This window comes from Cotesia typhae, unplaced genomic scaffold (assembly GCF_013202065.1).
Source record: "Cotesia typhae breed Kobodo isofemale line unplaced genomic scaffold, CoteBio_Ctyphae contig_23, whole genome shotgun sequence".
NCBI lineage: Eukaryota > Metazoa > Arthropoda > Insecta > Hymenoptera > Braconidae > Cotesia > Cotesia typhae.
The window spans coordinates 268,278-279,957 of record NW_027423729.1 but is presented as its reverse complement, the minus strand read 5'-3'; the positions used below and the strand labels follow the sequence as shown (position 1 = coordinate 279,957).

Genomic DNA, 11,680 nt, shown 5'->3' with positions numbered 1-11,680 from the left:
ATACATGTAATAAATCAATCATTCATTGCTCTTTTTACATGTGTACAAAATAGCGCTATATACTTTTATATAGATGAAATAATCAAGAGTAGCACCAGGACAACCGCCATCGATGCGTTTGCAAATGATGAGATTATTGATCCCATAAGTGAATGCGCGTGTCTGTTTTATCATTATACATATATTTGTTACGTGAATAGAATCCTGCACTTAGATTTTTGAATGACATGCTGGTAAATTTGACACACTAAGATTTTTTTTTTTAAATAAAATTTCTGAATTAATTCTGAAAACAATAAAAAAAAAACCTTTTTTTTTTTTTTTTTTTTTTTTTTTTTTTTATTATCTTTTTAGAAACTTTTATTTTTCAAATGAATTCAAACAATCGCACTGTGTTACTGTGAACTTATATTCTATTGAAGAAAAAACCATGAATAAAATTGTTTCTTCTTACAGTCATTACATTTAAAAAAAAGTTTATGCAAACTTATTTATTGACTAAATTTTTAAACTTATTAAATTTACTCATATAATAAATTTCCGTAATTGGTATTTAAAAGTCGTCAAGTTCCATTATTTATTTTAATTATCAAGAAAAAAAAAAGAAATAAAGACAGTGAAAAGAAATGAAGAAAAAGTCCGATAATAATTAAAAAATAAGAGAGGATTGTGAATAATATCATCTACACGGATTTTAAAGAGAAGAAATAAAGAATCCTGGAAGAAAATGCGTCTAAATACAAATGTAAGGTAGAAAAATGCTCGTAGGGATGCGCGTTGCCATGGATACATCAAGCTACCGCTTGTTGCGTACAAACTCTATACTACTACTGCACTATTGGAACGACAGATATCTCAAGAGATCCTTATTCCCTCTATACTATTTTTTACTCTTCTGGATCTAGTACTGCCATCGATGAGCCAAGATAATTATTATTAAAATATAAGATTAATTTTTTTCTTAATCTACTTGATTGCATAAAATAAAATGTAATCTCAGTTCATATTAGAACATGGATAGATATATTTAGTTGGAAAATTTTTTGTAGATACATTGTTCACTTGATAATAGAAGTTGACTTTTATTATTATACAAGATTGAAAGAATATCGGTGATGCCGGAAATATGTGAGCTCCTACTCGTTAAAACTGATACAAATTTAAGGAGACAAGAATTACGTTTATAATAGCGTTTCACTTCTATTGACACATTTTTAATTAAGTTAGTTAAATACTATCATCTTTACGTAGTCAGCTATTCATTACACTCGAGAAAATAAGGTATTGCGTAATAATTTTAATTCATAAAAAATAACTTTCCAATTTTTTCACTCCAAAAATAAATTTTAAGTCATATTTATTTTGCAGAATCCATTAAATGAAAACTTGTGCTAATCAGATTTCAATAAAACGAATTTCTGATGAAAAAAAAAAAACGATGTCACGGAAAATCTTGAACCTTGCTTTTAATATCCGGTAATTAGCCCTTTGGATGAATCGTTCAGAGGGTCGATACGTAACCTGACAAAGAAAACAAAAGAGTCATGACGATAAAGAGACAAAAAGTGGTTTAGCGTTACATCAAAGAGTACATACACTCATCTAATAAAGTTAGAGTGATTTTTCTCATGTGACATCCTGATGACTTTACTACTGGCCGACAGTGTTCAGTATTTTCATGAAATAAAATTAAGGGTAAAAGGTTTATTTTTTTTTTCCTATCAATCTCTACTGATCCTGTATCTCCCGTTATCACACTATCTGAAGATTGTAGACCGTAAAGTTACTTAGTTTTCAGTAACTACATTTGTATCATCTACATAGACTTGGACTCTCTCTACTCTTTAGCAGTTCGGTGTTGTTACCACCACCTCGACTACACACAACTCAACTCCACTACTCAGTACCACCGGGTGGCCGCGTCTCTCCTATTTGAGTCTCACGCCACAAGTGTTCGTGGCGTGCTCGCGCGAAGGTAATTTTATTGTGTACGCTTATTTTTTACACCTCCTGACACGCGTTATTTATAGTAAACAATATTTTTTATATTTTATAAAAATTGATCATTTTTATTTTCAATAATATTAATATTAATACTATTATTTTTTAATTGTTATTATTTGTTCATTAATTATTATTATAAAAAAGGATTGTTAATAAATAAAAATTAGCTGGGTTGATAGAATATTGCTGAATTGGTGTAAAAAATTAGAAGATATGTTAATCTATGTATTAAGTAAGAGTAAGTAAAGTAAACAAGGTAAATGAGGGTGTAGTGGATTTCTTCGAAGACAAGGTTTGAAGAATTCAGGATATCCCGTCACTTATAAGCTTCTCGATTTCTATACTTATCATATACTACACACGTCCATTTAAGCTTTTTCCGTGAATGTTTGCAAGGATGTCGAGAGGATGTAAGGGAGGGAAATAAATCTCGAAAAGGTAGATACGAATAGATAGGAATAGATAGGAAGGCAGAAAAATAAATAGAGGGAGGGAAATAAAACAGTAAAGAGGGAGGACGCTAACTGAGTGAGAACGATGAGGGTGGGTTCTACTAGTGTATAGTGACACGCGAGTATGCAGGAAGAGTTAAATGAAGTGGAATTAAGAGATAACTTGGGATATTACGAAACTGATAATATTGTTGATCGTAAGAATTTTTTTTTTTTTATTATAATAAATGTTATTTAATTTTTTTTTTATATTAGAGTTAACAATTTGTAGTTTATAGTTTTAATTTTGATAGATTTTAGCAAACATTTGATTATATTTTTTATTTGAAAATTTATAAAAAAAAATTCAACGAAATGCAATAAAATTTATTGAAAATAAAAAATAAATAAAATAAAATCAGTTTTTAGAGTTTAAATGATAAAAAGTGATATGAATTGATTAGCAAAAGTGGATTTTAGTGTAGCCGGAAAAGCTTTTCAAGAGTCTCTACAATTTAACGAGAGTACCAATTTCCGCTACTGTTTGACATATGCATACAAAATATCGATCGTCGATCCAGATTCGAGGTCAGTTTCTTGATAACAAAAGATTTGTTGAATGAAGTTCCTGCTATTAAAATTTAAAATCAATTGCTGAAAACAATTTTTTATAATCCTCGCAGCTCTAAAAAGTTAAGCTCTCTATTAGTAAAGTCGATTGTTCATTGTGCGAGTAAAAATTCTGTGCGAGGATCTTGATTGAAATAAAATATAAAGCTTGCGTAATTCTATATACCCGTTAAGTTCATTTTAATTAAAATGAAATCCTATTTTTCACAGTCAGCTTGTATGAGTAGAAAATTTTGAATTGAGCCGCGTAAATTGGACTAAAACAACTGAAATTTTTTCAAAAGGAAATACTGTTACGTGAAAATTCAACCTTAAAAGCTTTCATTTTACCCGTTAAAGTTGTAAAACTCAAGAAAAAAGCGCAACAAAGAGAGATTTTAGTCTACTCGAAACAAAAAAATCTCTTTTGTCATTTTTTTTTTTTTTTTTTTTTATTAAATTCTATTTCAGTATTTTTGGATGTATGAATTATTAATCAGTGCCATTAATTCTTAAATCGATTGACAAATTAACATTTTAGCAAAATCATAAGATACATAACACCGAAAAAGACTGTAAAAATATATGAGATAACTTTGCTAGATTTTTTTATTTATTTATTTAGTTAATAATTTAAACAAAAAACAGGGTAGAAATAATTGAAGTAGTTTATAAATTTCAGTATAAGTTCCTACCGAATTATTCATTCATACATAACTTTTTGTTTAACTTGCGTAATTTAATTTTCAGAATAAAAATATAGGGTACTGAAACGAATAAAAACTTTTTGAGTAGGCATAAAGAATTTTTTACCGCTGATTTTTTTATTTTTCAAGTATACTCTGCTATGTAAATAGTAGTTAAAAAAAAAAAAAAAAACAAAAAAAAAAGTTGACGATACATTTTTTACTTTAATTAGGATAATATAAAAATCTCTGAAAAGTAAATCATAAAAAAATAGAAACATAGTCTTCTTAAATATAAAATAAAATAATAATAATAATAATAATAATAATAATAATAATAATAATAATAATAAATGAATAAATAATAACTGGAATGTAAAATAAATTGAGTTATAAAAAAAAGGAAAATAATATTTAAATATCATTGTTGGTGTTAATCAGGAGTATCAATAAAAATTAAAGCGGATAATAATGACAGTGTGTCGGCACTCTGATTGTTGTTAATTCGTAGCGAGTGATCGTAACAATGAAGACTAACCAGGAGGAATAGTAGCAGTTGCAGCGTCTAAACAGCATCAGGCAGTAGTTACAGTACCAGTAGCATCAGTATTACCACAGGGCCCGGGCGACTAATGATTCAACAGTAGTACTATACTATACGAGTAGTATCATCACCGATACGAGTATTTGTGACATTATGATAGCCCGATACCGAGGCAGGAAGGGATTGTCGTAGGGGGATCACACATACCCAGATAATATAGTATAACAGTGTATGTACAAGTCTAGCTGTATTATATATCTAATTGTACCACTCAAGGTGGTATAGATTTAAAGCCCCATCAGCACACATCCTCTCTTGATATTGACCAGGATTTTGCGGGTTATTTATTATTTTTACACTCAACTATTGTCGGTATAGTATCAGTGTAGGGAGTGGTGAAAGTTGTCTGTTTTTTTTTTTTTTTTTTTTTTTTTTTTTTTTTTAATAATTATTTGTAGACTGACTTAATTAAAATTCTAAAAATTAATAGAAAATAAAACTAAACGATTGAAACCCGACAGCAAAAGTTATTTTACGCGTATAATTTTCTTTTTGCTTGGCAAGTGACTCGGTCCACTTCTATTCGGCCCCCTTGGGGAACGTTTGCTGCCTCCTCTTGTAGTCACTCTTCACTTCCGCCTCACCGGAAGCGAGGTCCATGTGAACGGGCAGAAGTGACCCCACCGACACCGAAACCGTAGCGTCTGTACTACTGAAGATGGAAGCTTCTGAATTGTAAGTATATGTTTTTATTTATTTTTAATTATTTTACAAATTATGACTTTCAATAGATATAAAGAAGAAAATAATTAGATAATGTACATTAAATTTAATAGCTCTGTTTCTTATTAAATTTTTTTCTAAATATATATTCTTAAAGTAAAATAAAATTAAATAAATTTGCTATTAAACATTTTTATTCTTGATAAATAATTAATCTTAATTTTTTAAATTCGATTTGATAAAAATTTAATTTTCAAAAAAGTAATTAAAAACATTTTTCAATTTAATACTTTATTTGTTGATTTAAAAATTCTAAAAATAAACAAATATCTACTACAGAGGCATTCTTTAGTCTCGGTCTATTATTGGTCTCTTTATCTTTGACATTCGGTCAATTGTCAAGTCTAAATGTCTCAATTGCATTAATCCATAACTATTGCCCTCCTTCTTCTTGGTCGTCTTCTGCTTCTCCTTTATTTTCTTTATGCGCGTTTAATCCGATTTGAAATAATGACATTATGAAATACGCGGGAGATCCTCAGTCTATATATATATATATATATATATATATATATATGTATACATATATAAATGTATTATATGAATGAATGATACAGGAAATATATCTTGGGTAATTAATCATTTCATAATGTATCAATAAAGTGAAAGAAAATTACAATAATTTGGTGATTAATTACAATATGTTAGAGTAAGGTTTTGTAACCCACGACCTTTATAGTAATAATAGTGAATAATAAAAGACTAAAATAAGTAATAAGCTTAAAAAAAAAATTAAATAATTGCTCGTTTGATTTTATACAGAATAAATTATTATAAAAAGTCATTTTTTGATTACAAAAATTAAAATGTCAAATACTAAATTAAAAAATAATTAGTTGTATATTTAAATTAATTAATTTAAAATTATAATAGAGACAATGATTATTCAATACCGCAAAGAATAATAAACCGTTAATGTAAATTTGTTTTATAAATAAATTCAAAGATTTTATTTTTTATTTATGGTTTACACCAATGAAATTTAATTACATTTACTTTGTATTATTTACGCAACTGTTGCATAAGGGATATATATTTGTTATTTATTTATAAAACGATAAATTTTTTTTAAAGCTCTCACTTGATGAATTTTAAATGGAAATAAATTTTAGTTCCGTTTTTTTGTTACAATATTATAAATTAAATTATCACCATTGTTTTATTGACAGTTTTCTTGTATATGCAGTAAATTAATATTATTTCTAGTAAATATAAATAAGTGGAACTATAATGAGCTTTAACTATAAGCTATTAAAGTTTATTTAACTACTGTACGGCTATTATAAGTTTTGTTGTAGTTTTATAATAAGTATACATTATTTTTCTTTATTTTTTAACTTGACGTCTACAGCTTCACGACCGCCCATTTACAAAACTTTTGATTAATTAAAAACTATAGTGATTAAACTTTTTTCTGCAGCTAAATAGAATTAGAAGTAACAAAAAGAAATTATGTTGTCAGAAAAATTTCTAAGGGCTTATTCTGCTCCCCTCTTGCTATCAAAGACACTGCACCTATGAAAACGTATCTATATAGTATACTATGGCAACAGCCCATACTTATAACATTAACATTTTTTTTTTTTTTTTTTTGAAGAAAGATTATCTAGAATTTTAAGGAAATCTTTTGAACATTGTCCTTCAACCTCCGAACAATCATTGACTACTCACCAACGGTTTTCTTTGTATTTGAACAAAAAAAGCCAATAAGAAGGATAAAGAAGTAGGTGCGAGGGATTTCGACACATTTTTATGTATCATGGTCAAAATTGTCGCTTGTCCTAGATATTCACCGACAAAAATGTCAATATTTTTTTTCTTTATAAGATTATCATTTTTCATTCAAATGCTTGTCGCTCTTTAATATTTTTAACTATTACTTATCGAAAGGACACAAAAGCTATATAATTAAACTTATTAAAAAAGTAATTGCAAGGAAGTTTTATAATTGCTCCATTATTTTATTTTAATATAAAAAAATTATGCAACTAATTTTTTCTTCTCTACAATTATAAAGTATGTTTAATATGTATACTCAGTAACTAACAAGTAATTCGATTAAATTTTTTTTTTTTTTTTTTTATTATTATTAAAAACAATTGACTTTTCAACAAAATAAATTAAAAAATATTTAATTGTTTTGAATCCCCTTCAAAAAATTTCAAATTAAAAAATAATTGAGATCAGAGTCATTACTTATTTTAACATTAATAGAATAAACTAAGAATTGAATGTTTTTTTCTGGTATTCTTTAAGCAAAAATCATTGTTATTATTATTTAATTATTATACTATTCATTGTATTCATTTTTACGTAATATAGTTGAATATTTAAAAGAAGTTTATTTATAAAAACTCAGAAAAAAAAATAATAATAATCCATGCATAGAAAATCACTGACTTATTGAACTTTTTAGCATTCCTTAATCCCTATCTGACACTTTTATTATTATTTTAATTTTTTTTTTTTTTTTTTTTTTTTTAAAGTGTATTCATAAGTTGTATTACGCGATGTCAAACGTGGAATGAATATACTTATAAATATATATCATAAGTAAAACACCCGGTTAAAACGAGCACCAACACGTGTAATAGTTAATACAAGACATTTAAATGACGGATTCACTGCTCGCGTGTCGTCACATCCTGTTTATGTATGTAAACATCATATATCTACGTAGTACTCGGTAAATTTGTTATCGACGTGTGTGTGAGCCCTATATATATATATATATATATATATATATATATATATATATATATATATATATATATATATATATATATATATATATACATGTATATGCATGAATGTGGTTTCAGCGTTAGATATATTGCCCACACATCTAATTCACAATTATTAATACTACGGGTGCCGTAAAACGTTTCAATCTCGTCATTAAAAAATTATAACATTTAATTGCCTTCATTTATTCAGACGCACTTAAAATAGTTTATGTAACAAAAATTATTATAGTTTTTTTTTTTTTTTTTTTTAATTTGGATAGTAAATTTTTGAAGAAAATCTATTTTTACCTCCTCGTCAAAATGGTATAAAAATAGTATTGACATTGTAATTATTGATTTATTTTGTTTGTTCGATACTTTGAGTATCTATTCATTATCTATTGATATGTTGAGTAAACAGATGCATACTAAATACATTTATTATTATTTAGAGTTAAGTGTTTCAATAAATAATTCAGGATCATTAAAAGTTATTTATTCAATGAGATGTTTTCAAAATAAATAGTTAATTTTTTTATGAAAAGAGATGTAAAAGTTGAGTAAAATCAAGGCTAAAAATTAGAATTTTGTCAATTAAATTTATGTGGAATTATGTAACTTTTGTATTAATATGAAAAAACAATTCATCAAGAAAAAATAACATATTGTTGTTTCTCAATCAAAAAATCTCAGAACTTAAAAAAAAAAAAAAAAAAAAAGTGATAATTTTTTATTTTAGGTCGAATAATTTTAAATAGTCCAATCATCTAATTAAGACACACGAGAATAGTCTGAAGACGAATTCCTTGAGATAATTTAATCAAACGTAAGGTATATATATTCACAAGGTGATTACCTTGTTACATTCATTACCGAAAATTGACGAGTTAATCTCCACGGGAATAAACTGGCGCATCTAATTACCGTCTTGGTCTTAATCTGAATCTAATTCTGGAACTGATATAATTACCGATGTTGACATAGATATAAATGTTTAAGGAGTAAAATGACTAATTAATTCGATTAATTTGTTATTGATAATTAATTAATAGTAAGTCTATTTACAGAGCTCCTCTGTCGGGAGTGGATGCTCAATCAAAGCCCTTAGACACAGAGAGGAGATCCTGCTATCGTGAGTCACCAAATAAAAGGCCGCTTAATAGACGTGAAAGGATTACGACATGTCTGCGGCACAATGCATTGACTATTCTTACTATTTCTGGTGTGGTCGGTGGCATTGCGATGGGATTGATACTGAGAAATGCACGCACTGGTTGGACCGAACGTGAAATAATGTATGTCAACTATGTAGGTGAACTGTTTCTCAGAATGCTCAAGAGTTTGATTCTACCGCTTATTATTGCCAGCTTGGTATCTGCTATCGGTTCATTAGATTTATCACTCAGTGGTAAAATCGGAGCACGCGCCATAACCTATTACATGATAACCACTGTTAGCGCTGTTATACTCGGTTAGTAGTTTATCTTTCTTTACATTACTTTATAATCTATATATAAATAATATATCTGGTCTAATCTATTTAGTATTTTAGTATTATGTATAGTTTTTGATCGATCATGTATTACACAAATAAATATTTTTATTGTCTCTTCTAAGGCATAATAATAAATAATTATTAGTTTGATTTTTTTAAAATTAGGTATTATACTGGTAGTCACTATACAGCCAGGGAAGTATGGTAAAAGTAATAATTCATCAGAAGATAATGGCGTTGGTCCTCGAAATGTTTCTACTGTTGATACATTGATGGATTTGGTCAGAAATATGTTCCCGCCTAATTTAGTTCAAGCTTGTATTTCTCAGTACCGCACTGTACTTACAAGACAACCGAATAATCCATCTGGTAATTTTATTAATTATAATAGTCAAAGAAAATAATTCTAGTATAACTGAAAAAAGGAGCACTTATTTATTGAAAGAGAATGAAATAGTAAAATGTACCATTAAGACAAGAATTTAATATTAGAATATTTGAAATTTTAATGTTGTAGTTTTTCAATATTTTCATTTTCATTAAGTTTAATACATATTTACTTTATAAATTTATTTTATTTCCACTAGACAATAGTTTTTTTATTTATTTATTTATTTAATAATAATAATAATAATAATAATAATAATAATAATAATAATAATAATAATAATAATAATAATAATAATAATAATAATAATAATAATAATAATAATAATAATAATAATAATGATTAATTTGATTAAATAGGCGACATAAATACATGGAAAATAGGAAGTGAAGATTCTTCAGGAATGAATATATTAGGTCTGGTAGTGTTTGCAACAGTTCTTGGAATAACTTTAGGTAAAATGGGGCCTGACGGAAAGCCGCTGCTAAACTTTTTTGAAGCATTGTCCTCAGCAATGATGATAATAACAAACTGGGTAATCTGGTAAGCCAATAATTGAAAATTAAATTAATAAAATAGAAAAGTTTGAAAGTTACATTATTATATCAAAGTTGAATAAATTTTTTCAGGCTGTCTCCAGTTGGTGTACTTTTTCTCGTCTCTTCAAAAGTATTGGAGATGAAATCATTCGATGTAATATTAGGTCAACTGGGAATGTATTTTTTAACAGTAATAGTAGGACTCGTTATCCACGGTTTTATTGTTTTACCCACAATATTCTTTATAATAACAAGAAAAAATCCAATAAGATATATTTCTAATATGGCACAAGCTGTTGCTACGGCATTTGGTACGTCTTCAAGTTCAGCGACTCTCCCAGTAGCTATCGGCTGCTTAGAAGAGCGGAATGGTATTGACCCTCGAGTATCACGTTTTGTGATGCCTATCGGTGCGACTATCAACATGGACGGTACAGCTTTGTATGAAGCTGTTGCAGCTATTTTTATTGCACAAGTTCGCGAAATTTCATTAACTTTTGGACAACTTGCTGCCGTTAGGTTTGTTTTTTTTATTTTTAATAAAAATTCAGAAGTCAATTTTTTATGGAATAAATGATAATTTAAATAAATTGCAGTATTACTGCAACTGCTGCGAGTATTGGAGCCGCTGGAATACCCCAAGCGGGTCTAGTTACCATGGTAATGGTGCTTGATACCGTAGGACTTCCAGCTAAAGACGTTACTTTAATTATAGCTATCGACTGGCTACTGTAAATATATTTTATTTCAAAATAATTGTCTCAAATAATATAATTGTTAAAAATAACATTTTATTTTTTAGGGACCGTTTTAGAACATCAGTAAACGTTATTGGTGATTCATTGGGCGCAGGAATAGTTAATTATCTTAGTAGAGATGAGCTAGCAGCATTGCCACATCATGTACAAGGGAAAAATGGTTCTGATAACAACACAACGTCGATATGAACTGATTCGTTAAACAAATCATGACAATAAATATTTTTTTTTGGCCAAGATAAGTAAGCGGCCATTTATGGAATTAAAATATAATAATTACAATAAAAAATAATTAATTATAGTAAAAATGATAATCAAGGTATTAAAAAATTTATTGTAAGTTATTTTTTGGATTTGGTTAAAATTTAATCACCGTCTAAGTGTTCTAGATGCCTGAGTGTTTCATTTTGTTTTCTACATTATTATATTGTTATTATTATTATAATAATTATAATTGTTATTTTAATAATTTTTATTATCATCGATGATTGACTGATTTATTAAGATATTACTGTCTGATAAAATATGTGAAAATGTTATTCATTAGACAATCAACAACGAACAAACGAATTTTACTGAAAGTACAGTCAAACTTTTGATGCAGTATCATTATTAATAATTATTTATTTTTGTTTCGGTTATGGTTTATTTTGTAATCATTTATTATTTAGATATTTAATTTTATTGATATATATATATATATATATATATATATAT

The 11,680-nt window shown here is 27.2% G+C and overlaps 1 protein-coding gene across 5 annotated transcripts; it reads left to right on the top strand.

Moving 5' to 3' along the window:
- Positions 1–100: 100 nt before the first annotated feature.
- LOC141525075 (excitatory amino acid transporter 1) lies at positions 101–11,618 on the top strand. 5 transcript variants are annotated; one of them, XM_074239397.1, is made up of 11 exons: positions 101–233; positions 355–1,281; positions 1,369–1,695; positions 1,799–1,975; positions 4,172–5,009; positions 8,851–9,254; positions 9,444–9,647; positions 10,026–10,209; positions 10,296–10,724; positions 10,802–10,936; positions 11,008–11,618. In XM_074239397.1, exons 5-11 carry the CDS (start codon positions 4,993–4,995, stop codon positions 11,150–11,152), a joined length of 1,518 nt encoding a protein of 505 aa, XP_074095498.1. In that variant the 5' UTR covers positions 101–233; positions 355–1,281; positions 1,369–1,695; positions 1,799–1,975; positions 4,172–4,992; the 3' UTR covers positions 11,153–11,618. The 5 variants fall into 5 exon arrangements, with proteins under 5 accessions (XP_074095498.1, XP_074095499.1, XP_074095500.1 ...); XM_074239398.1 differs by having other exon boundaries at positions 1,369–1,975; positions 4,172–4,503; positions 4,839–5,009; XM_074239399.1 differs by having other exon boundaries at positions 1,369–1,975; positions 4,839–5,009.
- The last annotated feature ends 62 nt before the right edge of the window (positions 11,619–11,680 follow it).